The 24,174-nt window shown below is 45.8% G+C and overlaps 1 protein-coding gene across 8 annotated transcripts in view; it reads right to left on the reverse strand.

The window, feature by feature from the left end:
• The window catches only part of LOC311262618 (titin-like), a 176,848-nt gene that overhangs the window by 44,409 nt on the left and 108,265 nt on the right, over window positions 1–24,174 (reverse strand). For all 8 annotated transcript variants that reach the window (XM_084362164.1, XM_084362165.1, XM_084362163.1 and 5 more), the window contains 47 exons: window positions 23,824–24,129; window positions 23,526–23,707; window positions 23,121–23,250; window positions 22,873–23,024; window positions 22,643–22,790; window positions 21,834–21,999; window positions 21,089–21,240; window positions 20,637–20,933; window positions 20,074–20,373; window positions 19,563–19,877; window positions 19,328–19,476; window positions 19,059–19,209; window positions 18,647–18,928; window positions 18,252–18,554; window positions 17,584–17,886; window positions 17,023–17,304; window positions 16,501–16,688; window positions 16,293–16,404; window positions 15,596–15,898; window positions 15,128–15,436; window positions 14,150–14,431; window positions 13,655–13,954; window positions 13,210–13,503; window positions 10,131–13,100; window positions 9,686–10,006; window positions 9,283–9,567; window positions 8,868–9,173; window positions 8,555–8,718; window positions 8,179–8,419; window positions 7,623–7,898; window positions 7,206–7,505; window positions 6,784–7,086; window positions 6,388–6,687; window positions 5,962–6,249; window positions 5,478–5,780; window positions 4,971–5,273; window positions 4,549–4,854; window positions 3,874–4,161; window positions 3,397–3,687; window positions 3,026–3,313; window positions 2,644–2,926; window positions 2,172–2,479; window positions 1,969–2,073; window positions 1,597–1,794; window positions 1,207–1,503; window positions 516–1,103; window positions 92–394 (listed from right to left, as the gene is read on the reverse strand). In XM_084362164.1, the coding sequence (XP_084218290.1) occupies window positions 92–394; window positions 516–1,103; window positions 1,207–1,503; window positions 1,597–1,794; window positions 1,969–2,073; window positions 2,172–2,479; window positions 2,644–2,926; window positions 3,026–3,313; window positions 3,397–3,687; window positions 3,874–4,161; window positions 4,549–4,854; window positions 4,971–5,273; window positions 5,478–5,780; window positions 5,962–6,249; window positions 6,388–6,687; window positions 6,784–7,086; window positions 7,206–7,505; window positions 7,623–7,898; window positions 8,179–8,419; window positions 8,555–8,718; window positions 8,868–9,173; window positions 9,283–9,567; window positions 9,686–10,006; window positions 10,131–13,100; window positions 13,210–13,503; window positions 13,655–13,954; window positions 14,150–14,431; window positions 15,128–15,436; window positions 15,596–15,898; window positions 16,293–16,404; window positions 16,501–16,688; window positions 17,023–17,304; window positions 17,584–17,886; window positions 18,252–18,554; window positions 18,647–18,928; window positions 19,059–19,209; window positions 19,328–19,476; window positions 19,563–19,877; window positions 20,074–20,373; window positions 20,637–20,933; window positions 21,089–21,240; window positions 21,834–21,999; window positions 22,643–22,790; window positions 22,873–23,024; window positions 23,121–23,250; window positions 23,526–23,707; window positions 23,824–24,129 (15,021 nt within the window). The remainder of the gene's footprint in view (window positions 1–91; window positions 395–515; window positions 1,104–1,206; window positions 1,504–1,596; window positions 1,795–1,968; window positions 2,074–2,171; window positions 2,480–2,643; window positions 2,927–3,025; window positions 3,314–3,396; window positions 3,688–3,873; window positions 4,162–4,548; window positions 4,855–4,970; window positions 5,274–5,477; window positions 5,781–5,961; window positions 6,250–6,387; window positions 6,688–6,783; window positions 7,087–7,205; window positions 7,506–7,622; window positions 7,899–8,178; window positions 8,420–8,554; window positions 8,719–8,867; window positions 9,174–9,282; window positions 9,568–9,685; window positions 10,007–10,130; window positions 13,101–13,209; window positions 13,504–13,654; window positions 13,955–14,149; window positions 14,432–15,127; window positions 15,437–15,595; window positions 15,899–16,292; window positions 16,405–16,500; window positions 16,689–17,022; window positions 17,305–17,583; window positions 17,887–18,251; window positions 18,555–18,646; window positions 18,929–19,058; window positions 19,210–19,327; window positions 19,477–19,562; window positions 19,878–20,073; window positions 20,374–20,636; window positions 20,934–21,088; window positions 21,241–21,833; window positions 22,000–22,642; window positions 22,791–22,872; window positions 23,025–23,120; window positions 23,251–23,525; window positions 23,708–23,823; window positions 24,130–24,174) is intronic.

The raw sequence follows: 24,174 nt of genomic DNA on the forward strand, positions 1-24,174 counted from the left end.
TTTTAAAACTTCATATAACATTCCATATAAACTGGTGATTTCATTTTAGTATCTTAAGGCAAGAAATACTTTAGTGCTTCTTTTTACTTACAGGCAACAACTACTGTTCTGACAGGCATAGATGGTTCACTTGGTTCTCCAAAGCCGGCTTTATTCTCAGCAAGAACACGGAACTCATACTCGATTCCCTCTGTGAGACCGGTAACTTCATAGCTGAGCTCAGCAATGGATTTCTTAGATGCCCTGAACCATCTCATACCCTTTCTCTCCTTCTTCTCAACACAGTAACCTATGATGTCACTTCCTCCATCCTCAGCTGGCCTCCTCCAGGTCACAGTGGCTGAATGTCCATCGACTTTCTCAACCTCTGGTTTAGATGGTGGACCAGGAGGACCTACATGAATAGACAGAAGAAACACTATCATAAATCGATATTTTTCTTCCACAAACATTTTATCTTTACAAAATATGTAGGATGCAAGGTGCAATAAGGAACATAAACTAAATGCACATACCAAATCTATCAACCATCTTGACTGCCTCAGAGTGAGATGGCTCACTGGCACCATACTGGTTAACAGCAGAGACTCTGAAGAAGTACTCATTGCCCTGGATTAGCTTGTTGGCTACATAGTGGCAGTCGACGACCTTCTCTTCAAGGATAGTCCAAAGTAGGCGGCTAGTCTCTCTCTTCTCAAGGGTATAATACTTGATAGGAGAGCCTCCGTCCTCAGTAGGAGCTGTCCAGGTTAGAGTGACCTTTTCAGAGGAGACTCCACTGCATTCAATGGGTCCAGGAACACCAGGAACATCCAAAACTGTGACCTTGACAGTTTCCTCCTTTACACCGAAGGGGTTGCTTGCAGTGATGACATATTCCCCAGTGTCTTTCCTGCCGGCATACTTGATGGACAGAGTGGAGGAAGTTGCAGTGGTCTCGATTTGAACAATATCGGAGGGTTTAAAGTACTTTCCTCCCTTTGACCAACATGAGGTTGGTGCAGGTTTGCCTAAAATGCTTGTGGCAGTGATGACAATAGTATCCCCTGCTCGGACGGTCAGACCCTCCTTCACCTGGGCGTCAATAATAATGGTTGGTGCAGCTGTTGGGTAAAACAGGGAAAACTTAATTTTTCATGCAAAAGATAATCATCAAACATATACAGAGTCACAAATTAGTCATGTTGGTGGAGGTTTATATCTCACCATATTCATCTCTGCAGAGAATGGTATCTGTCTGCTCAGAGGGTGGACTTAGAGCGCCGGCAGCATTCTTTGCCCTGATTCTGAATTCATATTTGCAGCCCTCCTGCAGATCTGTTACAGTGAATGCAGGCTCTACAACATTCACATTGTTGGCCTTCACCCAGATCTTAGAAGGCAAGTCACGCTTCTCAACGATGTAGCCAGTCAGCCTGTGGCCACCATCAAACTGTGGCTCTGTCCACTGGAGGGTCACAGTGCTTCTGGTTAAGCTGATCACATCAGGTTTACCAGGAGCGTCTAATGATAATGATATAAAAAAAATATAAATGGATTGCCACAAATATTACAGAATTTTTTATATTCATTGCGACTCTCCCTTTTTACACTTACCAATAGGATCCAGGGCCACTTGTGGATCGGTGGGAGCGCTCGGTCTGCCAATGCCAGCCAGATTGATTGCCATGACTCTGAACTCGTACTCCAGACCTTCAGTCAGCCCTGTTACCTTGTGTTCCTTCATCCTCAAGGCAGCTGGACTCGCCCTCTTCCACAACATACTGTTCCTCTCCTTGAACTCAACATGGTATCCTGAAAGTAGCACCAAATGGGGAAAAAACATAACCACATTAAACTTACATAACACATGCACATCTTACAGATATCAACTAGTGTGATAAGAAGCAAATAAAAAATGTGTTATGTAATGTGTGACAAAATAACATAGATGACATTTCGTAGGTCAGGTGTTCTATCTAACTGCACCTGTAATGGGAGATCCTCCAGTCTTCCTGGGGTCAGACCAGGCCAGGTAAGCAGAGTCATGGCGCATGCTCACGATCTCAGGTGGAGGAGGAGCATCGGGGACATCTGTACAAAAACAGTGATTTAGTCCACTGAGGAGAAGCTCCATTTTTAAGTTACACACCTAACATTCATCCTTTAAAATATGAATTATAGTTACTCACTGAATGGATGTTTAGCAACAACAGGCTCAGACTTGAGTCCTTCTCCAATGCCATACTTGTTCTCAGCACAGACCCTGAAGATGTACTCTGTGCCCTCATGGAGACCAGTTACCCTCATGGTGTTGGTCTCCACAGCTGAGGACACAGTCACCCACATGTTGGTGATGGAGTCCCTCTTTTCCAGGATGTAGTTTGTGATCTCTGAGCCGCCATCATCTTTAGGAGCGCCCCACTTCAGTGTAGCACCATCAGCAGTAACATCTTTGAACTTAACAGGTCCACCAGGGATGCCAGGTTTACCCACCACCCTGAAAGAAGACATGGGGATCTAAATCTTTTTTTCCTTTTTACCTTTGTTACTTGTTTAAATATAGCAAGTAATTAATGGATATGACATAAATTAGCATACCTAGATCCAGTGTTAGGAAAATATTTTGCATGTTACCAGGCCAGGCCCTGGTACAATTCATACCTGATGAAAATGGTGGACTCTTTGCTTCCAGCGCTGTTCCTCAGGGTGATGGTGTATTTGGAAGCATCACTCCTCTGGCAGTCCCTGATCAGGAGGGTGGTATTGACTGAAGAGGACTCTGCACACACTCGGCCAGTGTCTGTCAAGTCCTCATCCTCTCCCTTCTTCCAGGTGACCTTGGGCGTAGGTTTGCCGATGATTGGGATCTTTAGACGAACGGTGCTGCCCTCCTTGGCAATGTAGCACATGTTGGGCAGCTCCCTCAAGTCACAGCTAGGAAGAACTGCAGAGGGAAGGAATATGTTTATTTAAACTCTACTTTCAGCACTTTACACACTATTACTTTTGTCAGTAAGTTTCATAAATATGGATAGTCACTTACTGAGCTGGTCCTTGGCCACCACCATAAGCTCCTTGGCAGCGCTCTCTCCTGTGTCATTCACAGCCTTGACTCTGTAGTTGTATTCTCTGCCTTCCACCAGGTCCTTGGCACTGTACTGCATGTTTTTGGACCTCATTAGCTCCTTGTACTTATCATCACCATTGAGAACCTCCAGAACATAGCAGATGATGCGGCTGCCACCATCAGTAAGGGGTTTCTTCCAGCTTAGAGTGCAAGAGTCCTTGGTAACCAGGAGGGTCTTGAAGTCCATAACAGGCCCAGGCTCCTCTGTAAAAGTTAAAATGAGTGCAGTGTGTTATGATATTTGCAAGAACAAAAAACAAAAGGTCAAAATCTGTTATCCAACCCACCAGTAGCTCTGACTGAATCGGCTGTCTCGCAACACTCTCCAGCACCAAGCTTGTTAACTGCTGACACTCTGAAGCAGTAGGACCTTCCGGCATCCAGGTCTTCCACCTTGAATGCTGTCTTGGCGCAGTTGTTGGAGACAATGGACCAGGCCTTCCTCTCAGTTTCACGTTTCTCAACAATGTAGTGGGTGACCTCATGGCCACCGTCAATCAGAGGAGCGTCCCAGTAGATTGAAGCGCTGTCTTTGGTTGTTTCCTTCACCACCAGGTTGACTGGTGGTCCAGGAGTATCTGGAGAGACAACAACACTTATAACGGTGTCTCTTTAAAGATAGACCTAAACCCAAAATGTTCAGAACATACTCCTGTCTTTCTAATGATTCCAACTAAGGAAGCTGGTCTCTACACAGTAGAATCAATACAATGAACGATTAGTGCATTTTCTTAGTGAATAAATAACAACAGTTGTTCACTCACCAATAACTTTGACTACAATGGTGTACATCTTCATGCCAGCAGTGCTATCCAGGCTCAGGATGTATTTGCCAGCATCATATCTGTTGACATTCTCCACCTTTACCAGGGTGTCGGTACTGGTGGATTTGATGATGATGCCCTGGCGGCTCTTGATGTTGGTGTTCATCTTAGCCCAGGTGACCTTGGGAATGGGACGACCCTTGATTGTGGCCTGCAGCTTCATGGTGGCACCAGCTTGCAGCTCCAGGACCTCCTTAAGCTCAGCGCTCAGCTCTGCCTCGGGAGCAACTGCATGAACGCACAGGTGACAGTTTTATGAGTGAGAAAAATATTGCTAATTTTGTGTTCTCTTATGAAACTAATATAAAGACATGTTTCTCTAAGGAATATAGTAAGTAAATAGTTATTAAGCTGTCAGCCAGTCTAGGTTGAAAAGCATAAAAAAATAAATAAATAAAAGAAAACAGTGAGTGCGGCTAAAACAGCATCGGCCAGCTTTAACGATTCTTTTCATTTTCATCCAGTCAACTTACTATAAATAAGCTGCACTTCTCCAGGTTTGAGGCAGTTTTAAAGAATTGCAACATTTTGTATTTCTTGTATACCATGTTATGTCAATTATACTTTGTTGTACTCACACTGACTGCAGTCAGGTCATATCAAAATCATACTTACCAATTATGTTTTTGGCCACATATGTGCCAGGTACTTCAGCTGGCTCGCCGAAGCCAACTTTGTTGACGGCAGTGATGCGGCAATGGTACTCTGCCTTATCAATGAGGTTCTGGATGACATAGTTGGTCTCCTGCAGGTTCCTGGGGACGTTGCAGCGGATCCAGTCTGTGGTGCCGGTCCTCTTGCACTCCACCAAGTAACCAATGATAGGGCTTCCACCATCATTGGCAGGAGCAGTCCAGGTAAGACTGATGGTGCTGGAGGTGGTGTCTGTCACACTTGGGTTCACGACAGGGCTAGGAGGAGCTGTGGAACAGCAAATTGACCCAGGTGAAATTACATACAAAGTCTTTGATCTCCAAGTAACAGGTCACATATTATCTCATTAAGACAGAACTCTACGAAGAGGTCATAGGACTCACTGATGGGATTCTTTGCGGTGGTGCCAGCAGAGGGTTCACTGGGTTTGCCAAGCCCTGCCATGTTGAGGGCAATGACTCTGAACTCATACTCAGCTCCTTCTGTGAGGCCTGTAATCTCCAGGGTCCTGTCTGTCATGGGCTTCCTGTTCGCCTTGGTCCAGTTCAGCTCCTTGGTCTCTTTCTTTTCCAGCATGTAGCCCAGGATGGTGGACTTTCCATCATCTGCAGGCTCCTTCCAGCTCACAGTCATATGATCCTTGGTCACGTTAGTAATCAATGGGGCCTCACAAGGGCCAGGTACAGCTGGACATAAAAAAAGATTTCAAGTTTGAAATAAGGAACAAAATATAGACACATTGTGATAAGAATCTTCAGATAAGTAAAGAATATGCAATTAGACAGTGAGCACTTTCAAGTTTTAGACCAAGTTTAAACTAAACAAGTTTGCTACGGCCACTGATGTTTTGTGTGTGAATAAATTCAGAAGATATGCTGGTGATGACTCACTGAATGGGTTCTTGGCAATGACAGGGCTGGTGATGTGTGGGTCTCCAACTCCCCACATGTTTTCAGCACGAATTCGGAACTGGTACTCATGACCCTCAATCAGTTTCTCAACGTTGAACTCAAGGACATTGCCCTTGATCTTAGCGCAGACCTGGGCCCAGTTGGCTCTGCTGGTTTCACGCTTGTCCACAATGTAGTTGCTGATGGCTGCGCCACCGTCCTTCAGAGGAGGCTCCCAGGATATTTTGATGCTCGTGGCACACACCTCTACGTATTTGGCACTGGCAGGAGCACCAGGCACATCTGAAGAGACATAAATTAATGGAATATCAGCCAATTAAGCACCACCTGTTGAATGGTGGACCTGCTTGCATATCAATCAGAATTTAATGTGATTAAGGCTTCTAGACTATGTAAAACCCCTAACTTTTATCCTGCTACACTTTCTAACACACAACCCGTAATAAAGGATGAAAGTTCTCACCTAGGACGTTGACCTGGACTTCAGCAGTCTTTGAGCCGCTGGCGTTCTCGGCCGTGATGGTGTAGGTTCCTGTGTGCTCCTTAGTAACTGAGGTCATCTCCAGCTGGTAGTGATTCCTCTGCTGGGTGATGACCTGGCCCTCACCTGACTTTAGGCTTTCATCGCCTCTCCTCCAGGTCACTCTGGGCATAGGCTTGCCAAACACTTCAGCCTCCAGGAGGACTGTGGATCGGGCCTTCACCTTCAAACCCTTCTGCATCCTGGCGTTTAGCTCCACCCTTGGAGGAACTTTGTCAAGATGACATAAAGTAGTGTTACGACTATCAGTGAGAGACAAAGTCACAATCTTACAATAGTCAAACTGAAAATGTAATAATGTTATTATGGTGACGTGGCTCATAACAATGTTAAAGCAGAATATCTCACCATTCTCAGCACAGACCAGGATAGGGTCAGTGGGCTCAGAGGGTTTGCTCATGTTGACAGCAGTTTTGGCTATGACTCTGAACTGGTACTGCAGATCTCTCTCCAGGCCTGTCACTGTATACTCCTCCCTTGGGACGTTCTGGCTGCTGGTGTTGCAGCGTATCCAAACATCTCCTGGCAGCCGCATGGCCTCAACATAGTAGCCAATGATCTTGCTGCCACCATCATTCTTGGGGCGAGTCCAAACAAGAGTGACAGAGTTCTTGGTCATATCCAGGACCTCAGGTTTACCTGGAGTGTCTGTGACACAAAGAGACAAATGAACAAAGGTAAGGAAACAAGATTAAATATGAAAAGCCTGTGGCGTAGGTGTTGTTGTCTGGGTGGAAAACCTACCAATAGGTGTCCTGGCAGTGACAAAATCAGTCTTTATGCTTGGTTTGCCCTGACCAGCACGGTTAATGGCGGACACTCTGAAAGTGTATTCCAGGCCCTCAATGAGGCCGGCACAGGGATATTCAGTAGTGCGGACGACAGTGTCATTGGCCTTCACCCACAGTAGGCTGTTCCTCTCCTTACGCTCTATATAGTAACCTGTGATGGGACTGCCACCATCACTCTCGGGCTTATCCCAGGCCACAAACATGCAGTCTTTGTTTGTCTTGTTGATGCGGCAGTTGAGAGGCTCACCAGGAACATCTGATGACAAAAAACAAATTAATTTGGTCTGTGTTGATAAAACATGCCAAGTTAAGACGCATGCTTGCATCTAAAGCTATTAAAGGACTGTACTGAGGACGTATTTCAGTTTATCTTACCGAAGGGGAACTTGGCCACCATCCTCTCAGACTGAATGGGGTCTGACACACCAAAGCGATTCTCTGCACGGATACGGAACACATACTCCTTTCCGGGGATGAGCTTCCCAAGTCTGCAACCCGTCTTCCCACAGGAAGAGAGAGCCGTCACCCAGTCGCCTCTACTCACATCGCATTTTTCCACCACGTAGTTGGTGATATTGCTGCCTCCATCCTCCAGTGGTTTGTTCCAGGACAGGGAGCAGGCGTCAGAGTCGATGTCACTGATCACCACAGGGCCCTCTGGGGGACCTGGGATGTCTGAAACACACAGAATCGTCAGCTTTAAACTAGAACAAATCTCCATAATGACAAGTTAGTTAAAATCCTACAAATTCGTTTATTTCTTGAAATAATCTTATTGTGGAATATACTGACCTCTGATGACAATCTTCAGGGCCTGGACCACCTTTGCAGAGCTGTTCTCAGCCACCAGGCTGTACTCTCCGCTGTCAGTTCTTGACACGTCTTTGATGATCAGGACACACAGGTTGCCGGACTGGTGCACGGCGAGACGACTGGATGGGACCACGGCATTCTCACCACGCATCCATTTGCAGGTTGGGGCAGGTTTTCCGGAAACCAGCGCTTCTACTCTGAGCTTGGCTCCAGCTCTGGCACCTGCTGTCTCTGGCATGACAATCTTTGGCTCCACTGCAGGTAAGGACAGAATTTGACTAATTAGATTGAAGAGATAATATATGGAAGTTGAGAGCAACCTGGAGATAAATGATCTTCTTATTTAGTGTTAGCTCTGGATATTTCCATACTTCATGTTACCATATCACCGATAATTATTATTTCATAATGATGCAACAATCAAATCCTGATATAAAATAAATGAACATAAAATTATTTAACTGTTGTCTTTTCAGAGGATAATCACTAAAACTGCTTCTTAATGATCTCTTATTAATCTGGGGTGACAACTTACACATCTGTTCCTTAATCTCGATTGGCTGCCTGGTCTCGGTGAATGAGCTCATGCCCATGATGTTCTTGGCAGCCACTCGGAACTTGTACCTCTTGCCCTCCTTCAGGCCGCTAATGCTGATTGTCAAACCTTTCACCGTTGTGTAGGCGTTCCAGACTTCCTGTTCAGGTTCTGCCTCCTCTTCATCCTCTACCACTGGAGGTGGTGGAGGTGGTGGAGGAGCTTCCTCTCCCTCTGGAACCTGCAGCAAATTAAGCACAATAATGGATCATAAAAAAATTAAATAAAAACTGAAGATTTAAAAAAAATAAAAACAATTTAATAAAGCAGTTGATGAAAGCAGACAGAGAATGATCAGTTTGATCACATGACAAACCTCCACAGGTGCTGGTAGCTCTGGAGGCGGTTTGACCTCAATGTATTCAATAACGTAACCATCAATCTTGGCACCACCATCCCTTGCAGGCTTCACCCAGCCGACTGTTGCACTGTTTTTAGTGATATCCAGAACCTCAATCTTCTCACATGGATCGGGCTTACCTGAAAAAGGGAAATCAAATGGGTGTGTTGAAGTACTTCTAATTACTGATGGAAAAGAAAAAAGAAAACAGAGCACACTGGGCAGCTTTAAGATGTGTATGAGCTCTTAGTTTTAGTGTCACATTTTGTGACTAAGAGACAATACGTACTGACAGGATCAGAGGCCAGGTAGGAAGTGGGTGACACTCTGGGAACTCCAGAGCCGTACTCATTGACAGCTGAGACTCTGAAGTAGTACTCAGTGCCTGGCATCAGACCACTGACTTTGAAGGGAATCTTATCCTTCAAAACTTCAGCCTTGACAGTTGCCCAGGTCTTGCGGCTGATCTCGCGCTTCTCGACAATGTAGTGAGTGATTTCGCTGCCACCATCATTCTCTGGAGGAGTCCAGGACAACATGGCTGATGTCTGTTTGATGTCAGTAGCCTCCAGATTCATCACAGGTCCGGGAGTGTCTGTCAGAAAATAATGATTAGAGGTTTTTGTAGGACAAGTACATTTTATGATTGCTGACTGCAACTAAGTTACACTTGTATGCAGCATTAAAAGGAAACAAGGACTTACCCAGAACCTTAACGTTGACAAACACAGCCTTCTCCCCAGCAGGACTCCGTAGAGTCAGGCAGTATTTGCCCGAGTCGTCACGGGTACTATCAGGGATCACCAGGAAGGTCATAGTGTCAATGATGTCAACTTTTCCCTTCCTGGCTACGTTGTCGATGCCCATCCTCCTCCAAGTGACCTTAGGATATGGTCTACCTCTGATGGTTGCACACAGTCTGATGGGACAGCCAGCTCTGACTGTCAGTCCCTGCTTCAGGTTGGCGTCCAAGTCAATCTCTGGTGCCTCTGTTGGCAGGAACAGTGCAGGTGTCAGCTTGATGTACATCTAGTCCACCATGTTGTCATGTTGGACTACTATTAAGCTATCTAATTACCTTTAAAGCAACTAAAATGAAATTCTCACCTAGAATCTCCTTGGGGATCACAGCACCCTCCAGGTCACATGGCAGGCTCATGCCCACCTGGTTTTGAGCTGACACTCTGAATTCATACACAAGATTCTCATCCAGACTTGTGACTGTGAACTCGCACACTACCAGCTGAGCCGCCACATTGCACCTCTTCCAACCATCATCTCCTTTTTTGGCACTTCCCTGTGCCCTCATCTCCACAACGTAGCCAATGAGGGGAGCTCCACCGTCTGATACAGGCTTGGTCCAGCCCAGGGTGACAGTGGACTTGGTGCTGTCCAGGACCTTCATGTTGGTAGGAGGTGCAGGAGGCTCTGTAAGACATAGAGACGTATGAAGATGAAGCCACTGACTTTGTCTCTAGTAATCCCAACATTGGGTACATTTGTTACCAAATAGATAATAAACAAATTTAAAACATTATTACTGGTTACATACCAACTGTGTCCTTGGCAGTGATGGCACGTGAAGCCTTGCTTGGGCTGCCAATGCCAATTTCATTGACAGCCTTCACTCTGTACTGGTAGTCATGGAGGGGCAGGAGTCCAGTTACTGTCAAACGGGTTGCAGGGATTGGATCCTTATTGATAGGAGACCACCTAACGGCATGTTCTTCCCTTTTCTCCAACAGATAGCCTATGATTGGCTTTCCACCATCCTTCTCTGGCTCGGACCACTGCACAGTCATCTCCTCCTTGGCGATCTTGGTGACCTCTGGTGAATCAGGAGCATCAGGTACCCTGAACTGGGTGCCAGCGACAATGGACTCACTTTGCACTGCAGGGCCAGGACCCATTTTATTCTCAGCACGGACTCTGAAGATATATTCATTACCCTCAATAAGACGGGTAACTTTAGCATTGTTGGTGATGACAGCGTTGGAGTGGACAGACCAGACTCCTCTCTTGGTCTCACATTTCTCAATAATGTAATTGTAGATATCACAGCCACCATCATCCTCTGGGACTTCCCAGGCTAGATGGCACCTGTCAATAGTGATGCCAGACACCATGAGATCCCTGATTGGGCCGGGCCTATCCAGGACATTGACCTTAGCATGAGCAGAGCGGGTTCCTGCACTGTTGGAGGCAGTAACAACATATTTGCCACTGTCTGTGCGCCTAGCACCGGTGAGCAACAGCTTTGAGAAGTCAGCCCCACTTTCGATCTGAAGCCTTGGGCTCTTCTTTATCTCCTCTGTGCTCTCATCTTTGGTCCATTTGACATCTGGCTGAGGTTTGCCCTTCACTACTGCCTCAATAGGAATGGAGTCTCCTGCCTTTACCACAAGTGTTCCATCAAGTTTAATCTTAACTTCAGGCTCCACAAGCTGTTCCTTAACCAATACTTCAGCTGTGGTTACCCAGTTGCTCTCACCTCCCTCATTTTTAGTCTGAACTCTAAACTGGTAGATCTGGTTTTCGATGCACCTGTCAGCCATGAAATAAGTCTCTTTGATGGCACCCTTGTGAAGCCTCTCCCACTCCTCAGCCTCCTTTGGCTTCTTCTCAACATGATAACCGATGTTGCGACTACCACCATCGTAGTCTGGCTTCTTCCACTTGAGGAAGCAGAAGGTCTTGCCGATCTCAGCGATGTGGAAGTCAGTGGGTTCCCCAGGCTTCTCAATGGGATCAACTGCCAGAACAGGTGTCTTGGTCTCAGTGGATGGACCAGCGCCAATCTTGTTCTCTGCACTGACACGGAAGAAGTACTCGCAGCCCTCAGTGAGAGGAGCCTTTATCACACGCTTGGTGCAGTCACTGGAGACCACAGTCCATCCTCTCTGGCTGGGCTGACGGCATGCAATACTGTACTGAGTGATCTCAGTGCCCCCGTTATCCTCAGGGTTCTCCCAAGAAACCATGCAGGAGTTCTTGGTCACATACGCTACTTTCAGGTTCTGGCAAGCTCCTGGTGTGTCCAAGACATTTACAATAATGGTGGCCTGTGCTTGACCACTACTGTTCTTTGCAACAATGGCATATTTACCATAGTCTGACCTCACTGCATCATTGATTACCAGTTCACACAGTGGGTAGTTGTTGTTAATATCAGTGCGCTTGTCTCTGGACAAGGCTCTGGCATCCTTGGTCCATGTGATCTCTGGGTCTGGTCTGCCCTTCACCCTGGTAATCAAACTTATGATCTGACCTGCCCTGACTGTCAAAGCATCGCGGCAGGACACATCGACAACAACCTCAGGGGGCACAAGGATGTCCTTTGCCAAGACAGTCTCAGCAAGCTCCCTGGGTTCACTGTCTCCAACCTTGTTGGTGGCTCTGATGCGGAATCTGTACTCCAGTCCTTCAATGAGGCCCGGCACTCTGTAGGCACATATCTTGATGAGATCCTTGTTGATTCTGTCCCACTGGGCAGTTCCCGACTTCTGAGCCTCGACCACATAGCCTAGGATAGGACTACCTCCGTCTCTTGTAGGCTTGGTCCAACAGATGTCAGCATAGGACTTGCTCCAGTCCTTCAGTTTAGGATTGCTAGGGGGTCCAGGTTTGGTGATGGCGCGTGTAGCCTTAATGGGGTCAGAAGTCGGAGAAGGCTCGCTGACACCAGCAACGTTCTCTGCAAACACTCTGAACTCATAGCTGTTGCCTTCAAATAGCCCTGAGACTCTGTATCTGAGATCCAGCACAGGAGTTTTGTTGACACGGATCCACTTTCCAGTCATTTCTCTGCGTTCAATCACATAGCCACTAATGGGGCTGCCTCCATCATACTCAGGCAGGGGCCACTGCACTGTCACAGCATTCTCTGTGATATCAGAGCACTCTGGCAGGCCTGGTGGACCAGGAGGGTTGAACATGTGCTTGGCAATAGTAGGAGGACTCTCAAGCCCTGCGCCAATGCCAATCTTGTTCTCTGCACGGACGCGGACGATGTACTCACGACCCTTCTCCAGCCTGGACACCTTGGCCTTGGTGCTGGTACCACTGGAGCTAACGACAGACCAGGGCTCCCATGGTTTCTTCACATCCTTCTTTTCCACCACATAGCTGGTAATAGGTGTGCCACCATCATCCTTAGGCGCCCTCCATTGGATCATCATGTAATCAGGGGTGACCTCCAAGATGTTGACTGGTCCAATGGGTGGACCTGGAAGGTCCAGCACTGTGACGTGCAGAGCCACAGTCTTGCTACCTGCAGGATTGGCCACAGTGAGGGTATACTCTCCAGTGTCTCCTCTCTGGCATTCAGGAATACTGAGGATGGTGGAGGATCCAGCAGACTCAATGTGAAAGCGGCCCTCAGATGTGATTTCCTTGCCATCACTCATCCATTTGGCGGTGGGGATGGGGATGCCTGTCATCTTGGCTGGAAGGACAACAGTACTGCCAGCTTTGACAACAAGACCTTCAATAAGCTTCACGTCTACTTCAATAGTTGGTGGCACTGAAAGAGAACAAAACATCAATAATATTAGGATGTTTTCAGGCCTGAAAACAAGAGAAGGGACAGCATTTGCATTAGGAATCAACTCCACATCAATTTTGTTTCTTACATGTCTTCTCCTGGCAAGTGACAGGGACGCTTGTGTCAGGACGGCTTATGCCGATTGCATTCTGAGACTTCACCCTGAAGCGGTAAGTCTTTCCCTCCACCAGACCAGTGACATGAGCGTGGTTGTTGCTGACTGTCTTGAAGGTGACCCAGTCAGTTTGGCCATCTTCCTGGTGCTCCACAATGAAACCAGTGATTTCACTTCCACCGGTGCGGTCAGGCCACTCCCATGCCAACCACACCTCTGTCTTATCTGCATCGGTGTGGTGCAGGTTCTTGGGTGGGCCAGGAGGATCTTAAAGGTGTGGAGGAAGCAACAGTTAATTGCTGGTAATTGGTATACAATTGGTATTCCAGTTTTGAAATTTGCTGAACATTTTTCAGAATTCAGATGGCATTCTCAAGAATAAAATTATATACATAACATAACTACGATTTTTACTCACAGAGAGGATCAATAGCCTTGATGGGTGTCTTGGTCATCACAAAGTCACTTCTGCCAAACTGGTTCTCAGCAGCCACTCTGAACAGGTACTGGATTCCTTCCATAAGGTACATGGCCATCAGACTCAGCTTTTTATTGGCGGGAGAGACAGGCACCCACTGCTCAGCAGCCACGTCTTTCTTCTGCACAACATAGTGGGAGATGACGGCACCCCCATTGTCCTCGGGAACCTTCCACGTCAGGTAAGCGGATTCGCTGGTCACCTCGGAGACCACCAGGTCTCTGGGTGGAGAAGGTTTGTCTGGTGGGAACCAGAGTGGGTTAGAGTAAATATAAGCATACATTGTTCTAAATTTAAATATAGTTTTCCCTGGTGGAATGACAAAAAAACAAAGCTCCACAGTGTAAATGTTAACACAAACTAATCAATCTTTACAAACTGTTTTGTTCAAGACTAACCACAACCAAAATTTGTGATGGTTTATGTTTCACTTACTCAGCACAAGCACAGCGACAGTTGCTGATTTCTTTCCAGCAGCATTCTCCGCAGTGATGGTGTAGTTGCCAGAGTCTGCGCGGACCGACTTGGGGATGAAGATTTTGCTGCCGGTGGCGGTGACAGCAACAGTTATGTGAGAAGGAATGTCACCATCGTTCTTCTTCCAGCTGATGGTGGGTGTCGGCACACCCTTAATGGTGGCACTCAGGGTGATGTCAGTGCCCAGCATTGCCAGGTGGTCACGTGCCATGTTGGCATCCAACAGAAACTCTGGCGCCTCTGTGGAGGGAAATAGGGATACATTTACTGAATTTTGTATATATAGCAAATGAAATGCATGCAATACTAGACCAGCAGTTTAAATAAATACTGTAGTAACTCTGTACTCATTTAATTAACAATTACACAGACCATTACCAGATCTGGTTTGTTAAATAGCTAGTTCATAAAAAATATTTTAGAGCCTTACTGATACAACTATCTGAATTAAAATGTAAATATTGAGTTTTATTATATATTTTGAGTTTTAGGTTTGTCCTTAAACTGCATTAGCCACCAAATCTTCAGCTACATAAACTATGTGCCAAATAATACATCTCATTTTCTTGTCCGCTATATCCCTTTTGGGGCCGCTTTATCCCCCCTTTTGGGGGGTTGTGGGGCCAAATACAGTTCTCAAGGGGCGAAGGCCAGGGTACACCCCTGGATGAGACACCAGCTCATCGCAGGGCCCTCTGATGGCAGAGGCTGCCTTGCAAGGTGCCAACTGCACATCAGGAGCAATTTAGGGGTTCAGCATCTTGCTCAAGGATGCTTCGGCATGTAGCTCAGTTCCGTCTAGGGGAGCCGGGGTTCGAACCTGCTCTATCCACTGAGCTACAGCCGCCCCTGCCAAATAATACATTTCTACTGAAAAAACTGATACCATATATAAAAGATAAAAGCCAAAGAGGAGTTGTAAATGGAATCACTTACCCAGTCTGTCGTGGACCTTGATGGTCTCTTTGACGTAAGCAGGGTCAGATTTGCCAGCAGCATTGACGGTGAAGATCCTGAAAACATATTCCTGTCCGTCGGCCAGGCCTGTCACCACATAGTGGAGGTCGGGGCACTGTTCTGGCGTCTCATTGGCTGGACTCCACTCCACAGCGCCAGGCTTTTGGTACTCGACAAGGTATCCAAATATCCGGCCTTTTCCATCGTGGCGGGGCAACTTCCACTTCAGGCTGACTGAGTCCTTGGTCTTATCGTAGGCCTCGGGGGTCACTGGAGGGCTGGGACAAACTGTGAGGATGAAATATTATAGAAGACTGTAAACTATATGTTTAAAAACAATTGAGATAAGAATGTAAGATCAAATAAATATGAATATAGAATGTTGTATACAAGTTTAATACAAATAGAAATAATAAAAATGTTTTCAATGAGTTTTGTCACACTGACCGATGGGATCTTTGGCGAGGATGGGTTTGGAGGGTGGACTAGGGTCTCCAGTTCCCAACTCATTCTCAGCCATCACCCTGAACTCGTACTCGCAGCCTTCCACCAGGTCCTGGACTCGGTACTGTGTGGCAGGGTACAGTGGATCTCTGGTGGCTCTGGACCATCTCTTGGCCGAAGGCTCCTTCTTTTCCAGGATGTAGTTGGTGATGGGCTTTCCACCATCGCGAGGGCGGTTCCACAGCACGAGTGCGTTGGTGGCGTACACCTCTCTGACTGTTGGCATCTCAGGCGCCTCGGGGACTCCTAAAGGGCAGCCACGGAAGAAAAACTGGGTTTATTTGAGCGAAATCGATTTTATTCTGTAGAGACTAAACTTTTTTGGATGTTAAATCAGTTGATCTATAGATTAAAAAAAAGATTAAACTGATTAAGCTGATTAAACTCAGTATTTTGTGTGACATTAAATACAACACTATCAGGAGAATTTTGTAATAGTTACATTTTTGAATAAGAAAATAATTTGTCTTATGATTTTAGCTGCTTTTTGTAATTTTTCCAAGGGGGTTTTGGCACAATGAAAAACATAAATAAAATATGACCTAATTTAGATGTATTTAATCAAGATAAATTCCTGAAATTATTTTTGGGAGACCTAAAACAAGTAATTCTGTGTTTGCAGGGTTTGAGCAGAACGTACTGAAGAGATCTTTGGCTCTCATTTCCTCGGACTCCAGTGGGTCACTGATGCCGTACATGTTCTCAGCAGAGATTCTCATGATGTACTCCCTGCCCTCGGTTAGTTTGGGGATCTGAAAGAAAAAAAACAAAACAACAATATGTCAAAGTCTCTGAAGTCCAGAAACACATTTTGCACTGGGAAAAACATTCTGGAATTCTGGATGTACCTTGCATGTGGTCTTGGTGGTGGCAGATGTCACCGTGGTCCACATGTCTCTGTTGGTGTCTCTCTTCTCAATGATGTAGTTGGAGACATCGACTCCACCGCTGTCCAGAGGAGGTTTCCAGGAGATTACCATGTACTCTCTGTGCACCTCATCGAACACCACTGGGCCAACAGGAGGAGTGGGACGGTCTGCAGGGAAGAAAGAAACAACATAAATAAGAGATCTGTAATGATGTGATAAACTAATCCCTGCATTGTTCAGAAAAGCAAGAGTTTTTGCAGGAATGCTGTGTATCTTTGAATTGCTTCTCTCAAGTCTGCTTCAGACACAATAAAATTGTAAATGTAAATGAACGGCGCAATTACTCGTTGTGCCCCACAGACTTCAATTCTTAGACCTCTTACAATTATCATCCAAATCAATCATTTAGTAGCTGCAGCTTCATCTTTAGTTCCTTTACTTTTAGCTGATGATACTGGCTTGTTTCAGCCTCAATATTCTACATGAGTTCCATCTACATACCGACAACTATGATGTTGCAGACGCCCTTTCTGGATCCCGTGCTGTTCTCCACCACTACCACGTATCTGCCGCTGTGCTCTCGCTGTGCCTTCATCAGGCCAAGCGACATGGTGGTCAGTGTGTTCTTGAACATGATGTGTTTGTCGGCCTTCAGTTCATCATCATCTCGGTACCACGAAATGGATGGAGAAGGTTTTCCGGTGTAGCGACCTTGCAGCAGGCAGCTCTCACCCACACGGATGATTATCTTATCACGGAAGTCCAGCTCAATAGTTGGCGGCTCTGTAAAAACAGAAAACGGAGATTCTCTGTTATTTTGTTTCGCTGTTTTTTTTTATCTGTTAAGATTAATTTCTTTTTTCTTTTGCTAATGATACTGGTTTTCTTTTCTCAAAAATAAAATCTCAAATCTTTCAAATTTAACAGCAATATTTCAAGTCTGCAAAAGTATATTCTTACAGATAAAATCATCAGAAAGTAACAACTCTAACCAATTTCTGCCAATGATTCTGTAAACTAGTTAAAACCCACAAAATGGTCCTGTTAGTAGTTAGTCCTCACCCAGTTCGTCCCTGCAGGTGATTGGTTTGGTGCTGAATGACGGCTTGCTTGGACCGACCTCGTTGACAGCGATAACCCTGAACTCATAGGTGTCACCCTCCCTCAGGCCATCAAACGTGTACTTCCTCTCCATCAGCTTCTCCTTTGTCAGTCTGGTATACTTGTCTTTGCCAATCGTACGTGCCTCCAGAATGTACATGGTGATCTCTGAACCGCCGTCAAACTTGGGTGCCTTCCAGGTGAGGTTGATCAAATCCTTGGTGACCTTGGTGACCTCAAGCTCCTCGGGCCGGTCAGGCACACCTGAGGGGAGCACAAAGATACAGAAGGTTCTTTATATCTGAAAATGGGAGCTCATATATTGATCTTTTGTCAATTTTTGTTTTATTTCTGTTTTCTGAGAAAAGTAACCATTGGATAATGTACATGTCATTGATGACAGACAAAAGTTCAAAAAAAGATTAGGGTCATATTTAAATGAATTAAAGAATGATGACTTTTTTGTTTTACAAAAATGTCTTGCAAGTTGTCTTCAAATTATAGTTAAAATTCTGGCGTTATCTTAAAATTCTTGACTGTTCCAATTTCAAAATCCTGGCTTTAATGACTTTATTTTGAGATGGAGCTTTAGCAGTAACAGCTCAGCATGTTTATGTAACTAAACTCACTGATTGGTTCCTTGATGATAACTTCAGCTGCGGTCTCGTTGAAAGGTCCAATGCCGATGGCGTTCTCGGCAGCCACTCTAAAGAAGTAGGCCTTTCCAGTTGTGAGCCCGTGAGCGATGGCATTCTGTCTGCTGGCAGTGAAGGACAGTGAGGTCCAGGCCTTACGCTCAGCCTCGCGTTTCTCTACGATGTAGTTACTGATGGGAGAACCACCATCGTTCTCTGGGAAGTACCAGTTGATCTTGCAGGAGTCGCAGCTCAGGTTCTCGGCAGTGACGGGGATGCCAACGGGCCCAGGGACGTCTAAATAAGGACGCAAACGGGTTTTTAATTTAAAAAATGCAAATACTGGAGATTTTTGAGATGTCTCAATTTTACACAAAAAAGTATTTTACCTAGAACTTCCACGGTGATGTTCTTTGTCTTCTCTCCTCCAGCATTCTTGGCTGTCAGTGTGTAAACGCCGAGGTGCCTCCTGGCACAGGGTTTGATGACCAGAGAAGAGCTGATGGCTGTCGTCTCCACTGTAGCCTCAGGAGGCAGTGCAGCTCCATCTCTGCTCCAGGTGACCTCTGGGGATGGCTGGCCGGATACATAGGCGATGATACGGATCACACCGCCAGCGTGGACCACCATCCTTTCTTTAACCGAGGCATCAAGATCGACCTCAGGAGCAACTGTGTTGAACAAACTTGACATTAAGATCTGCTTTTTCCAACCAAACTGGATAAATACGTCCTCAAAGGTCACATTGCTGAGAGGACGTTTGTCTGAAATGTGTAAAATTGAGACTTCAGATAGACTTACTGGTTCTGTCGTTGACCTCAAGCACCTCTGGGACTTCTCCTGGCTCGCCGTTACCAGCAGCGTTGAAGGCGATCACCCTGAACTTGTATTTTCCACCAGTCTTCAGACCAGTGATAACAAGTCGGGTGCCACGGACTTCAGTCTCCTTGGCCTGAATAACACAAACATGGAGTTTCTAAGGATGCTCTTAAGCAAAGATCCATCTCTATAACCAAGGCGTATTCCTGGACCAGTGATGATTAAGACTGTGGTAACTGATTTCCTCTCACCTTGACCCAAGCCTCAGTGCCCTCCTCCTTGTACTCCACCCAGTAGCCCATGATCCTGGAGCCTCCATCCTTCAAAGGAGGGATCCATTCCAGGTCCACTGTGGACTTTGTCCAATCAGAAACCTTTGGTGTCGGAGGAGAGGGCGGTGCTACAGGAGGAGACAGATGGGTGGTTATCATCCTGCTCTGTTTATTTGAAACTTTAAGTTGTGTGATTTCAGTGAGTGGCTCTTACATATGGGGTCTCTAGCGAAGGTGGGGTCTGTGGAAGCGCTGGGAAGACCGGGACCTGCAGCGTTGATGGCGGTGACTCTGAAAAGGTACTGGGAGCCCTCAATGAGTCCACTCACCACGAAGGACTCGCCCATGCCCATGGGACGGATGGGGTCGCGGCTGACACGCACCCAGCGTTTCCCTGTTGTCTCTTTTCTCTCCAGCCAGTAGCCGGTGATGGGAGTGCCACCATCGTCCTCAGGCTCCTCCCAGTTAAGGGTCATGGAGTCCAAAGTGATGTTGGTGATTGTCGGCTTCTCACACTGACCAGGGATAGCTGCAGCAGGACGGACGGTAAGGATTGAAGGTTAGAGGATTCAAATATTTGTCTGCACAACTGCAGTTTACTGTTTAATAAGTATCATCACAATCAGATAAAGGAGGATATGATCTGTGTACAGACTTCTTAAGTATTTAATATTATTTTTTGGTTCCAGTCTGACAATCAGAATCCTTTTTAAACTTTGACTTACTGAAGAGGTTGCGGGCAACCTCGGGCTCGCTGTCCAGTGGCTCTCCAACTCCGTATTTATTCTGGGCCATGATGCGAAACACGTACTCGTGTCCTGGCATCAGATTCTCCACGGTCCAGATCCGGTCTTTGGGCTCGTTGGTGACGGGGACCCAGGACTTCCTGTTGGCCACGCGCCTCCAGATGACATAGTTTGTGACTTTTGAGCCACCATCATCCTTGGGTGGCAGCCAGGACAGTGTGATCCTCTCAGCTCCGATCTCCTCGAACTTAATGGGAGCAGAGGGAGGACCAGGCCGGCCTGAAAGAACAAAAAACAAGTTTAGACTTCAGAAATCATCAAGGTTAATCATACCTGTAGATCACAGTGATCTTGTGTTTATGGAGCTTTTTTTTCTATCTCATGGGCAGTTTTGTTCATGTTTTAAAAAACAAATTTGTTGTACTTTAGTTTTGATTAAATAATATATGAAACTTCAGTGCAAAGATCAGCTTTTTTAATAAATTATAAATGCTTTAAACATAATAGAGTGAGGACATTGTCGATAAATTGGTTGTTCGTACCAAGGACATTGAGTCTCATCTCCTTGGAGGCCTTGCCGAGACTGTTGGAGGCAACGAGAGTGTAGAGGCCAGTATCGGGACGTTTGCCTTGCTGGATGAGCAGCGTGCAGCTGTCGTCTGACACGATCTTGTTGATGTGCTCATCGTACTGAACCTCCACCTTGTCGTCAGACTTGTGGGGCGGAGCCTTGTACCAGGTGAGCGTGGGGAACGGACAGCCACGGATCTTAGCCACGATGCTGATGTCGGCGCCCTGCTCAACCTCCATGAACTCCTCCAGCTCGATAGACGGAGTGCCTGTAGCAGAAAATGAGATTATTAAATTTGTCTTCAACTCAAAATTGCTCTGTCATTTTAGAGAAGAACAGAGGCTGAAATTCACTGAAGAGGTTTAACAAATCAAAAACATTGATCTAATGGCATCTTAATGATTGTGACAAAAATGGTCTTACAGGTCTGGTCCTGGATGACGATGGGTCCCGCTGTGGTTGATGGTCGGCTGGCTCCGGCTGCATTGTAAGCAATCACTCTGAACTCGTACTCATCTCCCTCGGTCAGGTCCTCCACCTTGAACCTGGTGGTGTCCACATCTCTCCTGTTACACCTGAAAGTCAAAGGAAAAACAGACAGTTAAGCTTCAGACAACATTCAACCCACCAACAAAACAAATACCACAAGTACTACAGATAGTAGAAACACTGTGAGTCGGAGGACCACATTTTCGAGTACAAACCACGGACTGTATATGTATACTTTTCTGAAATTTAATTGCAGGAAAATGTGGTAAAATGATAAAAATGAAACAAAAAATGAAAGAGAAGGTTAACTTCATGCAAAGGCACACAGCTCTGTCCAACAGAAAGGATTTATGATTTTAAACTTGAAATTTGAAACAACACCTTGTAAATATTAGGATGTAGAGATATTTTTGTGAACAGATGTACAAATGTGGTTCTCATTATTGAGAGAGTGTCTGGTAATCAAATTCATTATGATTGTCAGCTAAGACGGTATTGGTAAAACAGAGTTTTAAGGACCTGAGGACAGCCACCCTGGTCTGAAGAAAGGAGGATGATTAGATCTGATCCAAATGCTGTCGACCCAAACGGGCCCAAAGACACCTGACCTGATTAGACTGAATATAAGTTGGACCTGGCCTGACTCGGTTCCCAGGTTGGGTCTTAGGTGATGGTTTACCTCGCCCAGGACTCCTTCCGGGTGCCACTGGCGTCCCAGCAGAGCAGATCCACGCTGTAGTGGGTGACAGGTGAACCGCCGTCGTTCTTTGGAGCCTTCCAGGTTAAAGTCACAGTGCCCTTCCTCACGCTCTGGATCTTCAACCTCGTGGGAGGATCAGGAGGATCTGCAGAAACAAAAGACAAGATCACATTCTAATTATTGCTGAGAAGAAACAAAGTCATTATATTACGTAAAACACATGAAACTAAGTTCATTATGAGCTCCTCGTGGCATAAAATCAGTGCAATTCCATAAAGCCAAGTATTTGGATCATTTTGATTTGAAGTTATTGTTTTACCAGCAGTTTTTTAGGGAACAACCGCCTTACCACTGTAAAACCTCTGAATTTGTTTTTTAAATTAGGGGTTGATGTGTATTTGTGGTCCAAACCCAGAACCTTGAGACATACATTTCTGTACACAAGTGTGATTTAGTGTGATTACACTGTACAGTGATGAAAGATGTATTAAGATCTTTGTAAAAGTACAAGGGCACTGTCAGAAAATACTAATCAGTAGAAGTCCTGAAGTAAAAGTACATACGTGTTATCAAGAAAATTTAGTTAGGTTAGTTAAGTTAGTAAAACTACGCCAGTACAGCAACAAGCAATTCTAAATATACAAAGATGTGAATATTATTTAGAAATTGGCAATAAAATAAATTATCTATCACAAAGCAGGTTTTTGTATTAAATCTTATGTCTCTGGCCGCAGCTGCTAAAACCAGCAGAAAACAGTAAAACAAATAATAAAAGTGAGTGTACGTACGGATTGGATCTCTGGCTTTGATTCCATCAATGGTCTCAGCGAATGGGCCGAAACCGAAGCGGTTCTCAGCCTTGATGCGGAACAGGTACTCCTGGCCATTGATGAGGTCTGGAACCACCATAGACTGAGCAGCACAGGCCGGGTTTACCTGGAAGAGTTGGACTTTACATTAGAGCATTTTCAATCCTGCTAGAACAGTTAACAGTTAGCAGCAGGTGTGGGATTCATACCTTGGTCCAAGCTTTGCCGTCCACTGTCTTCTTCTCGATGAAGTAGCTCTTCACTCTTTCTCCTCCATCGCACTCTGGAGATTTCCAGGTAAGTCGGCAGGTTCCCCTTGTCACATCGCTGACCTTAAAGTCTCTTGGAGGTCCAGGCAGGTCTGTAGATCCACAAACCAAGAAATTAAAGACTAAAAGACTCACAGGTGAAGAAGATATCTTAATTTTGTTTTTCTATCTGTTGAATCTTTACATACCGAGCACATTGACTCTGACTTTGACCACCTTGTGTCCGGCGGGACTCTCTGCGTTGATGATGTATCGGCCGCTGTGGTTCAGTTTGGTCTCCGGGATCACAACCTCTGAGGTTGTGTCGGTGGAGTGGATCTGAGAGGAAATACCAGCACGATGTCAGAACTCACTGTTTGATAGATGTCAATTTTTATTGGTGTTCTAAAAATGTTGTCATTCACACTTTCTCCACAGGCAGTTGGAGTTATGAAGATGCCTTAGGATCAGTTTGGATACTTTTCGAGATATAATTCAGGTGTTTGTCCAACTAAGCAAATTACTTGGTACAGTAATTGGAATTTCATGCTTCAGTGATGCAAACATGAACAGTTACATTAATATACAGTCAGTTAAAGTCTGAGTGGTCTGACCTCTGAGTCGACAGGAAGTGTGTGCAGTTCGTTCTTCTTCTCGGTCTCGGCGGTTCCATCGAAGGTCCAGGTGACTTTGGGAACGGGTCGTCCAGTGATGGTGGCGGGAATCCTGATGGCTGTTCCTGCTCTGCAGTTCAGCAGGTCGTGAGCGCTGATGTCCAGAGTCACCGTTGGCTCGACTGGAGAGCAAACACACACACAAAAACAAAACCTTCAGACAGCAGATATTTCCATCAACAGTAGCAGTAACTGTATTATGAGTAGATCTGCAGTCTAACTGCTGTGAGGCTCTTACTCAGGATGTCCTGAACTATGATGTCGGCAGTCTTGGCGGGCTCCGAGTTGCCAGCTGCATTCACAGCGTAGATCCTGAACTTGCACTTCTTGCCCTCCTTCAGGTCTGGGACGGTGATTTCAGTGGATGGATGGAGCTTATCGGCAGGGTTCACCCTCCTCCAATCAGGAGAGCCCTCCTCATGGACCTCGACAATGTAACCCTTGATGGGGCTTCCACCATCTCTGTCCGGGGGGCTCCAGGTGAGTGTGATGCTGCTCTTGGTCTTGTCTTTAACCTCAGGAGATCCAGGTGGGCTGGGAACGTCTGAGAGTGGAGGTTAATGTAAAATATTTTAATTTCACTTTTTGC

Source organism: Pagrus pagrus, assembly GCF_965226575.1.
Source record: "Pagrus pagrus genome assembly, chromosome: 9".
NCBI classification, from domain to species: domain Eukaryota; kingdom Metazoa; phylum Chordata; class Actinopteri; order Spariformes; family Sparidae; genus Pagrus; species Pagrus pagrus.